Source organism: Gobius niger (assembly GCF_951799975.1).
Source record: "Gobius niger genome assembly, chromosome: 8".
NCBI classification, from domain to species: Eukaryota; Metazoa; Chordata; class Actinopteri; order Gobiiformes; family Gobiidae; genus Gobius; species Gobius niger.
Genome location: NC_136859.1, coordinates 15,109,661 through 15,130,174, shown reverse-complemented (window position 1 = coordinate 15,130,174; position 20,514 = coordinate 15,109,661). Strand labels below are relative to the sequence as shown.

Below are 20,514 nucleotides of genomic sequence, written 5' to 3'. Positions count from 1 at the left end.
GTTTAGTCAGATACTGAAAAAAGTTATATATTTCTGCAACTCGTTACTTTGGTATTGACATTACCCCCAACACTGAAAACTGGGGAATAATACTTCAGTGTTTTTCTCCAGGAAAGTAAATTATTAATTAAAATTGTGTTAATTGTGTTAATTAACACACAAGTGTTAATTTCGGCAAGTTTTTATTTCAAACTAATATAAATGCAGACCTGAAATTGGACTAAAACTATGATTAAAATGTCCAGATATTTTCGTCAACTAAAATAACTAACTAAAGATGAAAAGAAGAGGCTAAAATCACCAAAACTTCCAATGACACTTTGAAGAACAAGAGAACAGACATGAAGCAGAGGACTTTGATTAAATATGATTATAATAATTATTATAAATGAAAAGTTGAAATTCATCTTAAATAGAGTTGACTGAACTTATATGCAGTTTTAGTTGACTTGACTAAAATTAAATGTAATTTTTGTCAAAATACTCAGACTAAAACTAAATTAAAATATGTCAAAATTAACACTGATTAAAAGATCTTCATAAAAGGTAAAAACACGCGCTTTTCCCACAGCAACTGAAACTGTAAGAGCTGCTGTAATGAGGAATTCTCCATTTTTAGATCAATAAAGTATTATCTTATTTTATAACCTCAGCATCCACGACTCCTGTAGCTACTAACACTACAAAACATTAGCTGCTGCTGCATGACACTGAAATATAAAGTTACATGTTTACAGTAGCAGTACAATATAGAGTCATCAAATATTTACTTGTTTTCCTCACTTTAAAAGCCAAATTGAAGTTTTGTCCCGTCAGAGAAGAACACTCCTCTATGCGAGTCTAAAGTCTAATATAGGGGAAAGAAAAGCTATAGCCTTTTTTTAAGCAGCTTGTACTGTTTCTATCTTTAAGTCTTGTCCATGTTAGACATTATCCTGAAAAGTAAGCCTCTGTTGCTCTATTGTCTGCTTTGTTTATATGTTACATCAGTATGTTGACAAGAAGCTCTGTGCTGCAGGGAGGAGGTGAGCCTTCTCGAGAGGAACAAATACAAGTTCTCCCCTTTGCCTTTACCAGAGGAGCTGCCTGCTCTCTTCCACGGTATGGCCAGCTTCTTTGAGATACTCTTTTTAAATAAATGTTCTTCTTTGTCACTGAACAAAATGAGGCTGCTCCTTTCCGGCTTCCTCTGGGCTACATCAGACCATCATCTAATTATGAAGTTTGTGAGCAGAGTCCTAGTATTTCTAATTACATGAGTGCATTTGATAATCAGGCACTAATCCATAAGCCTGAGGGTAAACCTCAGCCCGAGCAAGCCTGTGTTTGCCTAAACTTTGAGGGGGATTAAACTTTAATGCTTGATAGAATGTGTTAATTGGAAAATGTAAATGGCTAATTGTGTAATATCTATCCAATTACAGAGGCTTTGGATTTTGTGTTGACGTAGATGCGATTGGCAGCAGGGGAATTTTACTGAGTGTGCACATTTTTCTTGGCTTTGGTCACAGTAATGCAATAAAAAGGCTATAAATGACTGTGAGACTTGATATTAATGTGTCTTCAATGTATGTTTACAGAGAGTCTGGAAAACAGCAAAGAAATCCCACAGCTCCTTACTCTGCGATTGGTTCATCTCCAGGGGGCTGTCATCAGCGGAGGGAAGGTCTGTACTCTGTACCATAAAATAACATAAACAGTAAAGGAGATCTTTTAGCCTAAAGATAGGCTTCATAATCTATACAACTGGAACTTTTTCAACCAATCAGGTAGCAGTAACATGTGCCTGTAACATGATATTCATGGATACATTAAACCAATGGAAAATAGGTTTGATTCTTCACTATGCTTTTCTCTGACCTGTTGTAAATTTGCTGCCATTACTTTATGAATGTTTTTCTTTGTGTTCAGTTGTTTTTAATAAACTTAACATTACTGTATATGTACACACTTCACTATCCACTTGATCAAGTGTTAATTTGTTGAGGATAAATGTTATTGTGTCTGTAAGGAAAATGAACCTCTGCATTGTCAGGAGTGTCTAGCTGGAGGGTCAGCCTTGTGGGCAGGTTTGGGGTACACAAAAGTAAACGTACAAAAATTAGCTGAAATTAGAGCTTTTTATTGCACTAGTTGTCTGTTTGTGAATATGCATTGTCCCATTCAAATAAATTATGAAATGACATGAGAGGAAAAGACCTACTGAAAAGGCTCTCCAAAACAAATGAGAAATCAAGCCAGCATCCTCAGTGACATCATAGGAAAGTGTGTCAGTAGTTTACCATGAGTCTCTCTACCCTTCAGACAAACGGCCTCCTGACCATCGCCCCTCAGGCCGTGGAGGACCTGTTCTCTGTTCTAAGAGCCTGGTGCTGCCGGACGCCAGAGGAGGGCAAAGATGCAGAGTTACCGCGGCTGACGCTGCAGACCCTGACCTCTATGATCCACCTGCTCCACTCCAGCAGCCCGTCGGAGCGGCTCGTGGACCTCCGGACCCTGCTCCACAGCTACTTTCACTTGCTCAACTGGAACCGGCCACTGTGCAGTGATGAACAACACAGGCAGAGCTGGGAGGAGAGCCTGGTGTCCCTGCAGAGCCAAATGCTGAGTATGTGTTCAAGCAGGTCTTCTCAATTGGTGGGACGGGACCAAAGGTGTGCTGCAAGAGCCAAAGAATAACTGTTGATAATTCATCTTGATGTTCAGGACATACTGTATCTTGATTTTGACTTGATTAAAGCTACACCAGCTGAGAACCACACTGCAAAACGCCACTACATGTTTCAAATAACACAATTTACATGTCTGGCTATCAATGTGTAACACTTTCCGCTTCTGTCTTTTAGCGGCCATCCCTGAGATCCTGCAGTGCTCCGACCGACCAGTTCTTCAGGCCGTCTTTTTAAACAACAACTGCTTTGAACATATCCTCAGGCTCATACAAAACAGCAAGGTCAGCCCTCTGTCCATCTAATGTTCCCCTTTTGTCTTGTATGCTGCTTTCTGTGACAATCGAACACGTCTCCCAAAATTGTCGATATAAGGAACCATTTTTTAAAGCCCACATTTATAAATCTGTACACCGACCGGCTCGTCGGATCATTCATGTCTAATTGTGTGTCTGTGTTTGTGCTTGCTGGTATCCGCATATATGTGGCCCGCAGTTGTTTCAAAGCAGCAGGTTGGAGCGTAAGGTTAAGTGTGACCTTGCCACACGCTTGCTCACAGAGGTCGGAGTGGACCAGGTACTGCCTGTTTGGTGTTGATCAAGTCTGTCAGCGGGAAATTCAGCCCAGGAAGTTTAGCCTTGCAGTGCATGTTACATGTCATACACACTTGTGCAAGATGTAGATGATAATGCTGCGACACCGTGGACCTCTAAAACCTTGTAGGAAAATGCTTCTCCGCTCAAATACCAAATATAACTAATATTCTTACAAACCGCCAAGTCATCAGTCATCATATTGGTAATGATATTGATCTGTCTCTTTTAATTTTAAAGGATTTTTGGCCTGTTGGCTTAATTAGACAGTCTTTAATTCTGCAATCCCGAATAGTAAGATGTGTTGCATGGTTATTACTAGAGACATTGCCCAATAATCTCTTTCGCCTAAAAGCAGAGACAGTTTTGCTTCAAATTTCTCAGAGGTGAATAAGATTCAAAAGATCCAATGATGGCATGAGTATAAAACAATGTTATCAACTCAAATCAGATATTAAAGACGTGTCTAAACAGGACTAAACAGTGTAATCATGTCCAATGTTATGTGAAAGTTTCAAACCTCATTCTTGCTGTTTGGCTGAATTCCCTGCTGACAATACTGGGTGAATGTTTTTGCAGTGCATGCGATAGTGGTTGGCGACGCTTGTTCACATTTCAGATTTTGGCTGTCATGCGTGTAGAGGTACTTAGGGGGAGACTTTGGCATGCAATCTTACTTTGATTATCTCTGATGGCTATTGCCTCATCTTGACTTTCATGTTTTTTACTCTTTTTGGTGATTGGCTGTAGGCTTTTGCATGCCTGGACCGATCTTTGGAGTTGATTGATGAATGTGATGCTAAACATTTTGTGGTGTGAATTGGACAATGCACTTCCTCCTGAATTATATATAGTTTGAATTATGTATAGTTGCTCTTCTTCACTTCATGACGCAATTCCGTTGTTATATTTGCCATTTCATTTGAATGCAGGTTTTAGAGAAAACGTCAGACAGTATTACCGTGCATGCGTTAGGAGTCCTCACTGCAATAATGAGCAGCTCTCCCTCGGCTAAGGTAAGAAAGAAAATACAGTACCTATTTTGAAACAACCCTGAAAATAACGTTGTAATATTGTGAACGCAATAGCACAAATACTCAAGCAATTTGACTATAATACATGATTATAAAAGTAGTTCCTCATAGATAGGAAATCATTTTGTGTTGCCTTCCAACTAATGGAAGTGTGCCAACTACAGCAGCTATCCCCCGTGAGACTGCTTTCTCCAGCCTATTTCTGTCGTCTTCCCCTCAGGAGGTGTTCAAAGAGAGAATTGGTTACTCCCAGCTGTTTGACGTACTGAAAAGTCAAGGTCAACCCACAAAACGCCTGCTGCAGGAGCTCATGAACATGGTAAAGCACTCATTAAGCCAGGAAACAGAGGAACTCCTTTGAACTAATGATCGTATTTGAATTGTATTAGAGCCCATTTTCTTATTTGCTTGTGTTTTTCAGGCTGTGGAAGGGGAACATGCCAATGCCCATCATTTAGGCATCAGCAATGACCAGCCGCTGCTGCTGCTCCTGCAGTGGCTCCCAGAGCTGTCAGGACAGAGGGACCTCCAGCTCCTCGTGGCCCAGTGGCTGGCCACAGTGTGTGGGGGCTCGTTGCCCTGTCGAACAGTGGCTGTTGAGGCAGGCATGGTGGGGGCTTTACTGCAGGTTCTGTCTCAGCCTCAAAGCCTGGACAGACAATGTGCGGATGCTCTGCTGGGGCTTCTAAAAGACCTTGCCTCGCTGTGTTTGAAGCCAGAGGAGCTGAAGAGTCTGCTCAGGCTGCTCAGAGTGGATCAGGATGATGGCACAGTGGTTGGCCGGGCTCATCCATACTGTGCACGCATCGTTAGAGTGCTGTCTGCTGTGGCGGCCCGGGAGGGCCAGGATCATGCCTTACAATACTTTGATCTTACGCCTCCAATGGCAGGGATCATGGTGCCTACTGTCCAACGCTGGCCAGGAAATGGCTTTGCTTTTCACGCGTGGCTTTGTCTCAAGATGGAGTTTCAGCTGAGCCACTCTGAGCAGTCAAACTTTCGTAATTCCTACCCTTCCTCTGGCACTCAAACACAATACGACATTGGAAAAGGACCCCGCAGGAAACAGCTTTACAGGTATTAAGTGAATTCTAGTCCTTATGTCTGAAGACAACATTTGTATTTCCTAAAATCTTTTCCATTAAAGTTTCTTCACAGCAAGCGGGACTGGACTGGAGGCTTTTTTCACCCTGGAGGGGGTGCTGGTGGTGGCTGTATGTACCAAGAAGGAGTACATGGCTGTTGCTTTGCCAGAATACCCTCTGACTGACTCATGCTGGGTGAGTGCAAAGATATAGTACATTTCAACACAGCTCGGTTTGAGTTCATACAAAATGGCGTAAATTAAGCAAAGCTAACCATGACACTTAAAAGGCTTTTTCAATTGCAGTGTGTATCTCAGTCAATGGCCTGTAATTATTCTCATTATTTATTACACCCAAGTTGTTTATTGCAAAAGTGCAAACTGTGTGATTTGCATTCAGCATTCAGTGGCCATCGTCCACATTCCTGGTCGTCGCCCGTTTGGCCAGAACTTGGTCACTATCTACATTGATGGGGAACAACGGAAAACTGCACAGCTCCGTTTTCCATCTTTTAGTGAGGTAACATGTTTTTATTTATTTGTGATTTCCCAAAATGTGTTATAAGTTGTGTGTTCTTTACACATGTTGTGGATTTATTTCTTTAAGCCTTTCACATCCTGCTGCATCGGGTCTGCGGGTCACCGGACTACTACCACCACCACTTCCCCTACTCTGCTCCCCACCGCCACCCCTCCCGCTGAGTTTGCCTTCCCCACACACGGCGGCCCGTCTCTCCTCAGGTCTCAGTCGTTCCCTGCCTCGTTTGCTGGAGGTCGCTGGGGGCCGATGGGGGAGTCAATGGTGCACACGATCCCTGCTGGCCTCCAGGACACAGAGTGGGGAACACCTACGTCTCTGGACGGACTTTTGGGCACAGCGTTTATCTGTCATGAAGCACTGCAGCCAGCCCAGACAAGGATGCTACACTCCGCGGGTGGGCACCATGCCAGAGAGTTGAGCTACATGTTGCACTTTACTTTGACTAACCTCTTTGTCTGCTTCACGTCATAGGCCCAAATCATGTGTCTCTATTCAAAGCAGACGGGGAGTTATCTGAGCTCAATAGCAAGCTTCTGTTGTACTACACTCCCCAGGTCACTGACTATAGAAAGATTAGAAATTGTAAATATTTCCACCAAACTAAAACAGTTCTATCTTCTCTACAGGCATTCAAAAGCCAGATTTGTCTCGATTTGGCCCCTAATCACCTGTATGACGGCAGGTTGACAGGTCATCGTGTAGTCAACTGGGACATCAAGGTTATTTGCGTTTTTGCTTTCAATTGCCTTCATTTCGACATCAGAAAATACATGTATGTCATGTTTCCTGTTTTGTGGTAGGATGTGGTGAATGTGGTGGGGGGCGTCGGTGTGGTGCTGCCACTGCTGGAGCAGGTGTGCGAGGCTGAGCAGGTTTACAATGGAGGCCAGGAGATCTCGGACCTCCTGGGGCCAGAGTTGACGTCCTCCCGGGGTCCCACTGCCATGCTGCTGCCACTCAAGTCCTCTGGTTTGTTCATCTATATTCTCTCTGCTTTACAGTATTAGAAATTAGCAAAGTAGTCTGAATAAGTTTGAACTTATGTGTCTGTTGTTATTTGTACCCATAGGGAGGTTTGTTTAGTAGTAAGACCAAAGACGACGCACGGATTACCACATGCAAACAAAATATAATGTTGATGCACAATAATTTATACAATATTTACAACTCAAACCTATTTTAAAACTTTAAAATAACAAATGTTTACAAAAATCTGAAATTACAAGTTTGAGATAGGTCACAGTGACTCATTCTGAGATGTGATATTGTGGCGTGAAATACGTACGTGGGTTTGTGGTCAGGAAGTCCTAGCGCTGTTTTTGTTCCATATTTCAGAGGGGCGACTGGAGAGAAACAGTGTTGCTGCCTTTTTGCTGATGGTGAAAAACCTGATTCGTCATCACCCCGTCAATCAGGACTGTCTGCTGCACTGCCATGGGCCCAGCATCATAGGAGCCATGCTCAGCAAAGTGAGTGTGAAGCTGTCCAGGCCACTGCGATTTATGGTTTTGCATTTAACAGTGAACATCTGACCTTTTCAATTCTTAGCTGTGTAATGAGATGATGTGGAACAGGTCAGATAGCAGTGGGTCACAAGATGACATACTTAATTATATATAATTAAAATTAATTATAATTAATTATATTAAGTATATATAATTAATTAGAATTAATTATATATAATTAATTATATATAGGATAATTATATATAGGATTATATAAAATACTTACTTACTTCATTTAAAAATATCTATACCAAATACAAATCTTTTGAAGCATTTGAAAAGATAAGAATAGGACTGCACAGTCCTAACCACGGTCTTATAGACCTAATAGAGAACTTTGAATATTTTTGCAAAGTAAATGTGGCCTTCTCAACACTGGTCTTGGATACACACTGGCCATAGCAACATATGTTGTTCACTCATCTGAGTGCACCACTACATCAGCATCTGTGCTTCTAATTATAGTTTTTCTTGAAACTCTGTCCACATATAAATCCACATTACAGTCTCTGTTGCCTGCACTGAACATTTGTTTCTCTCAGGTTCCTGGCAACATGATGGACATGAATGTGTTAATGGCGTGTCAGCTGCTGCTGGAGCAAGTCTTCAGTGAGGGCAATTCTCCGCTCCTCCAGCAGCTATACCAGCACCTCCTCTTCGACTTCCGCATCTGGACAAAAAGCCACTTCGCCGTTTGCCTTGGTATTGCAAAGTAGCTCTTAAAGTATTCCAGCAACTAGTATCAGTGTATGCCTTTGGCCTGGCTTGATGTTGCATCTTATTTTATGTTATGCTTTTATACAAAGTATGGGAATGTGTGCAGTCCTGTGTGATGACCTTGCCCATTAGTTTGGCCTTTATGAATGTCACGCTGACAAGAGCTCCCAAATTGACTCTCTCTCTTTCCGCAGCTCATATCCAGTATTTGTCGTCTGTGATAAACAAAGGCAAGCAGCGGATGAAGAGGAAGTACGGAGTACAGTACATCCTGGACACTATTCGCTCTCACTACAGGTCAACATAATAAAACTGCCGTCTACAAACAGGCTTTGTGCGTTAATATAGTGACTATACGGACAGCTGTCATACCCCTGTGAATCTGTGTGTCTTTTGTAGTGTTGAGAAGGATGGCAGCCCTCTGTTGGACGAGAAGCGGACAATACAGACCTCTCTATTTGCGCTTCTTAAAGATTTCCTCAAGTCTCCGACGCAGGAAGAGCTGCAGAGCTTCCTTGCTTTTATTCTGACCGTTGGGGAAGAACAGCAGGTTGTGCACATATTTCTAATCTCTGTGTGTTTTTAGATAAGCTTAGATTAATGAATAGACTTATCATTTGACCTTTATACAAAATCACTCTCCACTTTTCCGCCAATGTTGTGTCTAAATGCACTGAAAACTGACATTTGTCTCATAATATTTCATCCTTTTCAATCAGGTGGTGCGGGCACTAGACGTGTTGTATGATTTGTTGAGAAGCACTCCTCCTCGTGAGCAAGTCCAGACCTTTCTGCTGGAGTGGGGAGTGGAGCAGCTGTACGGTCTGCTGCTCACGCCCAACTTTGGAGACGAGGCAAAAGAGCGAATATTTAGGGTGAGATTTTTTTAAATCTGCCAATAATGAGAAAACATAACATAGCACAGCTCCTTATTGCCTTTTTTTTTACTTGTTTTTCAGGTTTTGTATAAAATTCTTAAAAGTGAACGTGTTTCTGAGCGTAACAAGCAAAAGATAAAGTTGAGGGATTTCGGCTATCTCGGCCTGGTTTATTGTCTTGAAGAGTGCCCTGTTACTATGACGACGGTGCGGTGTCTGTACGAGCAGGTTCTTGCTACAGGTAAAAGTCTATTATCACTGAACACTATTTGTTTATCCTGTATTTGTGGTATATTCATAATGCACTTTCTAGTAAAATATCATACACAAGAATAGAAATCCATGATATTTCTTATTTTTATTTTGCTTCTATGCCACAGATCCCACCCCTAATTTCAGAGACCTTCTGGCTGTGGTCTGCCTTTCACATCGTGCCGAGCTCACTGTTCGGCTCGATGTTTGTCGGAAGGCAAGTTTCATGTTGACATTTTACATACTGTAACTCGTAATATATAACCCTTTTTACTGACGATATAGTTACAAAGTGACATTTTAATAATGTTAATGTTTTGTTTTTTTCAGCTCTTCCATCTGATTTACTCAAATGTGGATTATGTGAAGCAGCTCGCAAAGCAGCCAGGCTGGCAGGACGTTTTGACCAAACTCTATGTGAAAGAGTCGTATGAGTCCCGAGCGGCCAGCATCGCCAACTCCAGCGCTCAAAGCTCGTTTGAACCCACATGTCGTGCCCCACTGCGTAAAGAACACTCCCTCGTCATAGAAGATGCAGAGCTCTTTCTCAGCTACCGCCGCTCTCAGGACATTGAGGATGAGGAAGAGGAGGAGGAGGGTGGGCATCAGGACGTTTCTGAAGGATTCTCTGATTTATCCCAGTCGCCTCTGAGCGGGGAAGGAGGAACGCTTAAAAACTTCACTGGGTCTCTCCATTTTAAATCTTTTGACTCCGTGGACCAAGACAGTCCCTCCTCCTCTCTCTCAAACGCTGTGGACATCATATCACCTCGTACCGATGAAGAAGGGAGAGACTACCAGCCGCTTTCCCCTTTTGGGACGTCACCATTTGACTTGGACCTGGGAGGCCTGTCTGACACGGTGACTCCTGCTGGTAGTTTGAATAATACCCCTTCCCCTCTGGAGCAAAACAAGCCCTTTCCCCCGCTCAGGCCCAGAAAGAGCTCCAGTCTGTCCAACGTCCTGGACGACACCAGCTACAGCATTGAGCAGCCCACAGGCGACACCATCTCCAATACATCCAACCCACAGGTGAAAACATTTATTTCTTTGTTGCTGATCATGTTTGCTTAAGGTGCCAACATTTGCATAAGTCGTTGTATCTCTAAGTTGTAGATTTGTTTACATTAAGACTTCAAAACTTTAGTTTTGCTCTGTTGCCGTTACAGCAGACGCCTGAAGAGGAGCTGTGCAATCTCCTGACCAACATTGTGTTTTCGGTTTTGTGGAGCGGGAGCGGCGCAGAGGCAAACGAAGATGTAGTTTGGAGAGAGAGAGGACAGGTCTTCTCTGTTCTCACCAAACTGGGCTCCTCCTGCCAACTGGTCCGACCGCCCGATGACATCAAGCGCAGGTGAGTGATGCAGTCAATGGTACCACTCCTTACATCTTATTCTTTGACTTTGATTACGAGTGTCAACTGTTACATGCCGTCATATATTGTTGACATACAATGGTTGTCGGTCATAAAACAAACAAGTAAGTAAGGGCTTTATTTGCCACAATGAAATTGCGTTGAACAGATGTAGGGTTAGTCCTGAGCCACTGCGACTCTGCGTAGCGCATTGTGGGCCAACAGATTTGGCATGTTTTTGGAGGTACGGGAAACCGGAGTACCCGGAGGAAACCTGGCTGCCTTCAGTGCTCCTCTGAAACGGTGCACTGCCTCCTGGGTTTATCCCTGTTTCAGAGCGTGGTGTTCTGCACTGGTCAGCTCCTCCAGCTCCTCATTCCTCCTCCTCTTTTACTTGCTGGACACACCTAGTGTCTAAACGGGATTTAAAGAGACTACCGGTAATCCATGCATTTGTCTCCAGCAGGTTATACTACTGTAACGGCCTGCTCACTGGCCTCTCTTTAAGGAGCTGTTAGACATAACGCTGCTGCTGGTGTCCTGACTAGAACCAGGAAATACGATCATATTAGTCCAGTGCTCCAGTCTCTGCACTGATTTCCTGTCGGTGAGAGAATAGACTTAAAAACCAGCTCTGCGTGTGTACAAGTCTCTTCACGGTCTGGCACCAAAGTACATCTCAGACATGTAAGCGCCTTATGAGCCATCTCAGACCCTGAGAGCCACAAGGAGGAGCCTCCTGGTAGCTCCCAGAGCAAGGACTACCCATGGTGAGGCTGCGTTTCAGTTTTGCATTGCTAAAATCTGCAATGAACTCCGAGAGGATGTGACACATGCCTCAACTTTGACAATGTTCAAATCCATGTTCTTATGACTCTTCTTTACTGTAATTAATGATTATATTGATGTTTTATGGATTGATTTTATCTGCCTTCTTTTAGTTTTATATAACTGAAGCACGTTGAATTACCTTGTGTTTGAATTGGGCTCTACAAATAAACTTGCCTTGCCTATAGTGTCAGAATACGAAAATGTCTGTAAATCTAATTGTTCGGGTTTACTATTCAATCTCTTCTCCATTCTCAAGAAATGTTGTCTAGAACCGGCCAATACAAACTAATATAAGAATCGCATGACTTTTGTTAGGGTTCTAAAACACAGAGTTATCAGTACAATGAGGAATATTGTATTCTTATTATTGTTATTATTTATGTTCTGTGTCTTCCCTGTTATTTTGTGTTAGTCTTCTGGAGATGATGCTGGAGTCGTCCTTGTCTGACCTGAGGGAGGCCCAGGGCGTGTCTCTGCCGTTCTGTCCCATTTTACTGCGGCTCCTCCGGCTGCTGCAGGACTTCCTTTTTTCTGAGGGCACTGACAACCGCACACTGTGGAGTGAAAAGGTACTTACTGTATGCGATTTCAAATGACTCCGCAATGAAAGAGGTTAGGGATGTAACTGTTACAAAATCTTTGCAGTTGGCATTATTGGTATGATCACAAGTGTTCATGGTCACGTTCGACAATGAACATTAATTTTCCTGATGATTTTCTTAATAAATAATTTACTTAAAAAAATTTAAAGCAGCTAATAATCTATTAATAGTTATCATCATCATAAGGTAAATCTTTTTTCCCTCTTTTCGGGTTGACTCCCATCATTTGTATTTTATGGAGCAAAGTATTAGGGCTACATTCCTGTGCTGACAACAACCGCAGCCCTCTTGGATTAGATGTCCTCAAACAACCTTTGAACACGTTGAATGTTATTTTTGTTTGTTCTTAATAATATTATATACAATTCACTTTCTATCACTGCTCATTAGAAAGCAGCGCTTGTTATAAAAAGCATGCGATGTGCAAATTAAATTATCTTTGAAACACAAAGCAGCTGGGCGTGGCTAAAGCCGGCCGCTGTTGAACTTTTCATTCTTGTTTGTTGGCTGAGGGCGAGGAGTACAAAGGACTTTTTAAAATGCAGGTTAAGGCCCTAAGTAGCTGTAGTAATGCCATTAGGTGTGGAAACAGGCTGAGTAAAGTCCGTTGTTGACTATTGTCGTGGCTCTTGTGCAGATTTTCGAGGGGGTGGTGAACCTGCTGGACAGGTTGCAGGCCTGGCACAGCACGCCTGGAAGTCCAGGCAATGTCGAGCTCAAAGAGATGGCCCAAATCGGACTGCGCATCATCACGGGCTACATCCAACAGGAGCACTCACAGGTCAGTACTACCACACTGTCAAAACATAAGAATATACAGTATATACTATTTGTATAGACAAACTTCATTGATCCACAGGGAAAATATCTTGGTCCCAAGACCTCCATAATATAATTAAACCAATCCTAAACCCCAAATAGAAATCAAAGGGATTAGTAATAAAATATATATTAAAAACAGGAAAATATGGCAAGTTGTAGACTACATATTTACAAAAGTAAAGTGCTCTATAATATTCAAAGTGTGTATAATCACAGTAAATAAAAAAAACACACAAAGAATATATCCTATTGTACTAAGACTCAGATAAACTATGAAGTAAAATCCCTTTGTCATAGTGGTTTCAGGGGTGGCCCATCAGATTCGAGGATTAAGACGTGTTCCTGAGAGAAGAATACATCTACAGAGCTGTACATATTTATTCAGGTTGATAAGAGCATTAAGATAAAACTGCTTCAGAAGTACCAGGCCTTGTATGGGTTCCTGTTCAAAGGCATTGCACTCATTCTTCTGAGGGAGTGTTCTGAACATGGGCACCTCCTCACTGGCGCAGGACGACTGCTGCTGGAGGATTCTTGGATTGAGCTCATAAATAAAACGAACCGCGAATCACACATCCACAGTTGTTCTCTGTGCTATAGGAACATAAACTGTAGTATTTGAGTTAAGAAGTGAAAAGTACACTGTCTGTTCCCCGTTTCAGGACACCAAGATCAGTCTGAGCTTCACCAAAAGTAAAATAGCGGAAGTCAAGTATTAACCCATGTCTTAACTAAGCACTGATCAAATTAATTACATCCGTACTTGAGCAGCAAATGACTCATTAGTCATTAGAGGCAGTGGCGCCTCTGTGTTCACTTCCCGCCATGTCTACGTCACACGGGTTTCTTCAGAGTGCTCCAGTTTGCACTAAAACTGAAACATGTGCTATCAAAAAATTAAAAGTAAACGATGCTTAAAGGGCATATTTCTGTATGTTTATTATGGGGATTTCCATTTGCGCAGTCAAGCTGTAGCTTTTCTTCCTGAGTTGCTCTAAAAATAAATATATTTAAATACAGAAATTTACATCTCAAGCTAAACAGTCCACAACATATGATACAAATGACACAAATATTGTCACTTGTCAAACACACCTCATTGATATGAACGGCACATATAGTACTGTTTGACTATATAACTCTAGACACATGATCTCTACTGCTGAATGACTCTCATCAGTTACGTGTTATGTCATTTCCCGTACAGGTGTGCGTGATGGCCTATGTGAAGCTGCACAGCCTGCTCCAAACTGTCATGTGTCTGAGCTGGGAGGAGGTCTGCTTTCTTCTGGGGCAGCTGGGCGCCCCCTTGTGGCCAGTAGGAGGTATGGTGGATGATGCCAATGGAGGTTGCTCCGAGATATTCTCTCAGTTAGTGCCTATAGTCCGCACTCTGCTGGACCAACACGCCGACCCGGTTACGATACAGCGACTGCTCCCAAACCTGCCCATCACTAATGGAAGCACCACCTTCGCTCAGGACCTCAAGGCGTACTGCCACAGACTGGAGTGGCAGGACTTCTACCAGCACCAGGTTTGTACCACCTTTTGTTGGGAAATGGACTCTTAATAGTTAATTAAAAGTAAAATGCAGGTTGTAAATTGTGTCTTGTCCTGGACACAGAGGTCGTAGGCGCAGATTGGCAGACAGTTTAACCGAGGGCAGCTGTGGCTACTGTTTTAATAATTGAATAAAAGTCACTTTGAGCATCAGGAAAACCACAGGTGTGCTATTGTCGTAATAGTATATAAAAGTTGGTACAATAAAATAAGCTTCTGCAATGTCAAAAGTGTTAGATATATTTTTCATCAATGTCTTATATTTGATGATGGGCAAAAGTGACCACTGTGCAAGGCCTTCTCCAGCACAGCCCAAAGATTCTCAATGGAGTCAAGATCTGACTCTGTCATGACCAATCCATGAGTGAAAATGTTGTCTCATGCTCCCAGAACGACTCATTCAGAACATCAGGGAAGAAGAAACCCTTTGATGGAATAACCTGGTCATCCAGGATGTTCAGGTTGTCAGCTGATCTCATTCATTGGGCCCATAGTGTTGCTGAACCTAGACCAGATCTGCCCCCAGATATGAACAGTTAGTTAAATCCAGTTGGCGACTTTTTTTTGCATTGAACCTTTTATTTCATAGCTGCATCATTAGAGTCTTTGTACTTTAGTGCCATGACATGTTTAACAGACTGACAACTAACAGACAATTCCCTTCCAGCCTGACAAACCGTGTATCATTGCTCCGTGTGACAGCTCTGCTCAATAAATCATTTTTGTTTAGGCTAATTTTATACATTACAACATCCTCAAATACGTTAGCATAACTTTGGCTCCCAGAGGAGCTTTAAAAGCAGAGACCGTGTGTGTGTAGGCTCTATTTTGAGCGTTTGGCTTTAGGCTACATTTTTTGTTTCTGTTTTATAGCTCAGAACCCCCATCATTTCTCCAGCCTTTTTTTTTTTGGAGAAAGTATTTGCGATGCATGGATTTATTTTATTCTCGTTTTCAGGAGAGTCCTGGTCCCTGATGGAAATCTGTTGTATGTGTTTAGTGTTAGGGGCTGTTACAGTATTTATTTTCCTTATTAAAGATGTATGTTGTTCTCATGGGGTCTTGCATAAAATAAGCAAACCCTGTAATTAAAACCTGAATATGATCGTTGTCATAAATTTGCTGTTTAAAAGTCAGTCTCTTCTCAAATGTTAATGCTCCTGGTCATGTTTGATCTATGTGCACTGCGAACTGAATCGTGGTCATTGCTTATTGTCCAGGTGCAGCCGACCAAAGAGCAGTATGAGCTGGACACTTTCGGCCGGTGCCACGACATCATGTCCAACTTCTGGAACTCCTGCTTCGACGACCTCATGAGCACAGCCTTCAGACGTGACAAGGACCGATCAGACAGCAAGGCCAAGTTCCATGTAAAGCAGCGACTGTCAACCTTTTGTCCAACATTTAAGAATACATGTGTCAATATGTCACAAGAACTTGAAAACCTATTATAATAATAGGACTCAAGATGAACAAAACGTTTCTGATGTTTTGTTAAAGTTTTCCCTCTTGTGTAAAACCAGGAAGCCATCGTTGAGCCATGTTTGAAGCGAGTGAAGATTGAGAACTCCCGGTACCACAGCTGGCAGAAGCAGCACTCCAGCCAGCAGGGGGTGGTGTGGCATCACTGGAAAGCTCTGCGCAGACTCCTCACCAGTGAAAGAGGAGCTTGGGCCAACAGGTTTATAGCATCTCATCCCTTATCGTAAATGTCATACACAATGTAAATGTATTCTTATTTCTTTGCCTTATCTCCCAGAGTTCAGCCACAAGTGCAATGGAAGCTGTCCAACGCAGAAACCTACTCAAAGATGCGGCTCAAACTAGTGCCTAATTTTAACTATGATTCTCACAGTGAGGCCAGCGCGCTCAGAGACAATATGGGTTTGTACAGTTATAAGGTTTTTGCTTAGTATCCTCCTGACAAAATGTGGTTCAGAAATGTAATTATTTGCTTTTCATTGCAATTTAGGAGCTGAAAGTCCTAGAAATTCTGAACCACTCCCATTGGCTGTTGCTAAAGAGGCGAAAGTGAGTGATATGGAGGACGACCAGCTGGGAGAAGAAGATCTTATGTTTTTGGATAAGAAGTGAGTATAACAATTACATGCATAATGCCATTCCCGCTACAAAAATATAACTGTTGTTTAGTGTCTTTTAGGAATTGTAGGATATTAGTGAATTGTAGGATCCGGCTCGAAGGACCAATATTGGGGAATTGTAGGACTATAAGGTTTTTCTGGAGTGTTCAGCAACCCCACTCTCTTATTAAGGAGTAAAGTTTGGTGATCTGAAAGTACATTGGAATAATTGATTACTACGATTATACACAAAACTGAGGACCTAGATTACAACACTTAAATTAGCATAGCACAGATAACAAAAAATAGAGCCAGAAACTAATAAATATCATCTGAAACTATACTAAGAATATGAATTAGCATAAACTCCTCCCACCTGGTCAACTATCATTCATGCGTGTTTGAGTAATCCTGCACTTGCCCTGTGGTGTACTTTATGTATAGTTATAAAATAAAAAATACTCTGCCAAGTATTTTTAAAGGCCTAATACATACAGTATATACAGTATAATATGGGCTTTTAATTACTGCGTGATGTGTATGCCATTTGTGTCGACTGTAAGTTTTCTCCTACCCCCAGGGGTGAGGTGGAAGATGAGAGCCAGAAAGAGAAGCTCGTCCTGTCTGAAGACTGTGAACTCATCACCATCGTGGCTGTGGTCCCGGGTCGGCTGGAGGTCACGACGCACCACATTTATTTTTATGACGGCAGTGGTGACAGAGAGGAAACAGAGGAGGGTAGGAACACTCTAAAACGTTTCTCTTATTGACAGATTAATGCTTGATACCAACGTGGTGCTAAGGAGACTGTTTCATAGGAATTGGCTTTGATTTCAAGAGGTCATTGATTCATCTCAGAGAAGTTCACCTGAGGCGTTACAATCTGAGAAGATCTGCACTGGAGCTGTTTTTTATTGATCAGTCTCACTACTTCATCAACTTCAGAAAGAAGGTTGAGCCAACAGCTTGTGTTTATAATATTGAGCATGCTCTAAAGTCGGATTACTAACATTGTTTTTTATCTTTGCTTTAGGTGAGAAACAAAGTCTACTCAAGGATCCTGGGTTTGAGGCCTCCCAACCTGTTTTATTTTGGATCTCGTTCACCTCAAGAGCTGCTGAAGGCGTCTGGTCTCACACAGGTGTTTGTTTGTTAATCTCTTCAGTTTTTCTGACTATTGTGGTGCATAACCAAATGTTTCTTTTATCAACAGAAATGGGTTTGCAGAGAAATCTCCAACTTTGAATATCTGATGCAGTTAAACACCATCGCTGGTCGGACGTACAACGACTTGTCACAGTATCCTGTTGTACGTACATAAACCTATTCTTATCATTTTTCCTTATATATATTGCTTAGAATTATACCATTTATAAATAGAATTTTATATTCATTTCCTGATTGCAGTTTCCCTGGGTCCTGTGTGACTACACCTCTCCTATCCTGGATCTTGATGATCCTTTGGTTTTCAGAGACCTGTCCAAACCCATTGGTGTCGTCAACCCACGTCACGCTCAAGATGTTAGAGAAAAGTAAGTGGTGCTTTGTCCATATATGAAAGGCCTATGCTACCACCCTTTTGAAAGGAAGATGAGTTAATTTTACTTTCACATAAAAAAGGAGAGTTTGCATTAAAGTTTCTGCACCTGTCCTTTTTCTTATGTGAAAACTTAAAAAAAAAAAAATCTTTAGATCAGTATGTTAATATTTCATTTTGCCAGATATGAAAGCTTTGAAGACCCCACTGGCACTGTGGACAAGTTCCACTACGGCACACACTATTCGAACGCTGCTGGAGTCATGCACTACATGATCCGTATGGAGCCCTTCACCATGCTGCACATACAGCTGCAGAGCGGCAAGTAAGGCCTGATAGTAATAAGCCAAGTGTTTAATATCGTCAGATGTTTTAAATATCTGCTGTGTCCTTGGCAGGTTTGACTGCGCAGACAGACAGTTCCACTCAGTGGCTGCAGCGTGGCAATCTCGAATGGAGAATCCAATTGATGTCAAAGAGCTCATTCCTGAGTTCTTTTATTTCCCAGAAATTCTACAAAACTTGAACGGTTAGCTTTTTTTTTTCTTTTCCTTTCTTCAACAATGTACCATCCACATGTTGAAAATATGGATTGCATTTTCTTAATGCGTTGTAGGTTTTGACCTGGGCAGATTACAGATTTCCCAGGAGCCAGTGAACGACGTGCTGCTGCCCCGCTGGGCCTCATCCCGAGAGGACTTCATCAGGAAACACAGGAAGGCTCTGGTCAGTGACAGACGGCTTTAGAAGTGATCCTTTGTAAAACTATTGTTCTAATGTAGTATTTAACATACATTTAACAGGAGTCTGAGTACGTGTCCAATCACCTCCACGAGTGGATCGACCTCATCTTTGGTTACAAGCAGAGAGGAGAAGAGGCTGCGGAGGCGCTTAATGTTTTCTACTACTGCACTTATGAGGGTAAAGAGATTTCACTTTGGGAGAACATCCTCATCCGTATGAACATCTCAACATTACTCGTGTATTTGCAGGTGCTGTAGATTTGGATGCCATTGCAAATGAAACTGAACGTAAAGCATTGGAAGGAATTATTAGCAACTTTGGACAAACTCCCTGTCAGCTTCTTAAAGTATGATATCCCAGCCTTTTCTAATATTCTGATCTGTTTTTATTAATAGGATGCACTTTATATCACAGCACACCTATAAATGTGCAATAACATGTAATTACGCAGAAACAGGACACACACATACTATTTAATTTCATAGTAATATGTGACAAATCAAGTAAAGTCAAGGAAATTACCAGGAAACAGGGCTGCAAAATGTTTTATCTCTTGTTATTTTTAGTTATCATCTTAATTCCATCCAATTACCTTGTTATGACTGTGCTGTAAAAATGTGTGACCAATTAGTTACTCGAGAAATGTAACTCAAATGCTGTGTTTCAGGAGCCTCACCCAACGCGTATGTCGGCTGAGAACGCAGCCCGGCGGCAGGCCCGCCTGGACACTCTGCCCCCAAATATCTTCGATCAGCTCAGTAAACTGAGGCCCTTTGTCGAGGTGCAGCCACATTCCTTTGTGCAGTCTGAACTGTTAAGGCCTTTTGTGGAGGGACAGTTGGATATACAGTATTTACTCTGTCTAATCTGCTTTCTACAACTGTCCAATGTGTTTTAGGTTATAAGCGAAGGCCACCCATTGGTCTATGCTGTTGTACCAAAGAACCAAAACCACCCCTTCCTTATCCACGGCTCAGACACACTGGTAAGTACAACAGCATTATACATGGCTCTCCAAACACTTATTTGCAGTTATAATTGTATACTTTATTTCCAGGTGACCGTGAGCGCCAATGGTTTGATCGGGACTCATAGCTGGCTTCCATTTGACAAAAACATAGTCAACTACTTTACATTCACGAAGGATCCCACCACCAATAATCCCAAGTGAGTGAAATACATCATCCATCATGTGATTTTGTGGTCACTTTTGAAATCCAATTTTTTTATTTTTTATTTACAGCACCATTTTGTTTTGTTTTTGTGTAGTTTCAATTTATAATTTTACTGCTACTTGTAAACCCAATCTATGTTTTATATAGTGTAGCCAACATATGGTTCTTCATTCTTGACTTCCTGTTCTCGATTGTTTGGAGACACATTTAAATGATACGCCTTAAGTGGCCCCAGCGTTTCATCTGTGACACATGTGAGAACAATTAATTTTGTCTAATTGCCTTAATGGATCCTACGATAAACTCTGTGGGACCATAAAGCCTCAGACGACATCAAGAGGTGAAGGTTCAGTTTCACAGAGGGCCTAATTCTTTAGACACTTTTATGTCTGTGATCTCATCTGCACAGCCATTTGCTATTGCTATGAACTGCTGAATGCCGCTGTACTTTTTGTTTCTTATCCTATAAGAGGGTTTTTGTGGAGCATCTGAACTGTTAATGCCTTCCTTTGGACTAGCTTTATAGCTTATTTAA

At 42.0% G+C, this 20,514-nt stretch overlaps 1 protein-coding gene across 4 annotated transcripts in view; it reads left to right on the top strand.

Moving 5' to 3' along the window:
• The window catches only part of nbeal2 (neurobeachin-like 2), a 35,618-nt gene that overhangs the window by 9,528 nt on the left and 5,576 nt on the right, over positions 1–20,514 (top strand). Inside the window, exons 6-48 of one of the 4 annotated variants that reach the window (XM_079560831.1) lie at positions 1,019–1,101; positions 1,581–1,666; positions 2,305–2,608; positions 2,847–2,953; positions 3,165–3,245; positions 4,195–4,278; positions 4,517–4,615; positions 4,718–5,373; positions 5,444–5,576; positions 5,781–5,900; positions 5,988–6,315; positions 6,393–6,475; positions 6,548–6,640; positions 6,722–6,890; positions 7,257–7,390; positions 7,969–8,128; positions 8,338–8,440; positions 8,543–8,693; positions 8,863–9,018; positions 9,103–9,262; positions 9,402–9,490; positions 9,604–10,305; positions 10,446–10,627; positions 11,871–12,027; positions 12,698–12,841; positions 14,090–14,416; positions 15,663–15,812; positions 15,966–16,123; positions 16,202–16,326; positions 16,415–16,532; positions 17,104–17,261; positions 17,342–17,475; positions 17,557–17,664; positions 17,737–17,832; positions 17,931–18,055; positions 18,245–18,385; positions 18,459–18,589; positions 18,677–18,786; positions 18,864–18,981; positions 19,053–19,150; positions 19,472–19,585; positions 19,703–19,789; positions 19,862–19,971. In XM_079560831.1, the coding sequence (XP_079416957.1) occupies positions 1,019–1,101; positions 1,581–1,666; positions 2,305–2,608; positions 2,847–2,953; positions 3,165–3,245; positions 4,195–4,278; positions 4,517–4,615; positions 4,718–5,373; positions 5,444–5,576; positions 5,781–5,900; positions 5,988–6,315; positions 6,393–6,475; positions 6,548–6,640; positions 6,722–6,890; positions 7,257–7,390; positions 7,969–8,128; positions 8,338–8,440; positions 8,543–8,693; positions 8,863–9,018; positions 9,103–9,262; positions 9,402–9,490; positions 9,604–10,305; positions 10,446–10,627; positions 11,871–12,027; positions 12,698–12,841; positions 14,090–14,416; positions 15,663–15,812; positions 15,966–16,123; positions 16,202–16,326; positions 16,415–16,532; positions 17,104–17,261; positions 17,342–17,475; positions 17,557–17,664; positions 17,737–17,832; positions 17,931–18,055; positions 18,245–18,385; positions 18,459–18,589; positions 18,677–18,786; positions 18,864–18,981; positions 19,053–19,150; positions 19,472–19,585; positions 19,703–19,789; positions 19,862–19,971 (6,972 nt within the window). Of the gene's footprint in view, positions 1–1,018; positions 1,102–1,580; positions 1,667–2,304; positions 2,609–2,846; positions 2,954–3,164; positions 3,246–4,194; positions 4,279–4,516; positions 4,616–4,717; positions 5,374–5,443; positions 5,577–5,780; positions 5,901–5,987; positions 6,316–6,392; positions 6,476–6,547; positions 6,641–6,721; positions 6,891–7,256; positions 7,391–7,968; positions 8,129–8,337; positions 8,441–8,542; positions 8,694–8,862; positions 9,019–9,102; positions 9,263–9,401; positions 9,491–9,603; positions 10,306–10,442; positions 10,628–11,870; positions 12,028–12,697; positions 12,842–14,089; positions 14,417–15,662; positions 15,813–15,965; positions 16,124–16,201; positions 16,327–16,414; positions 16,533–17,103; positions 17,262–17,341; positions 17,476–17,556; positions 17,665–17,736; positions 17,833–17,930; positions 18,056–18,244; positions 18,386–18,458; positions 18,590–18,676; positions 18,787–18,863; positions 18,982–19,052; positions 19,151–19,471; positions 19,586–19,702; positions 19,790–19,861; positions 19,972–20,514 lie in introns of all 4 variants that reach the window. The other 3 variants (XM_079560830.1, XM_079560832.1, XM_079560833.1) reach the window with 3 other exon arrangements.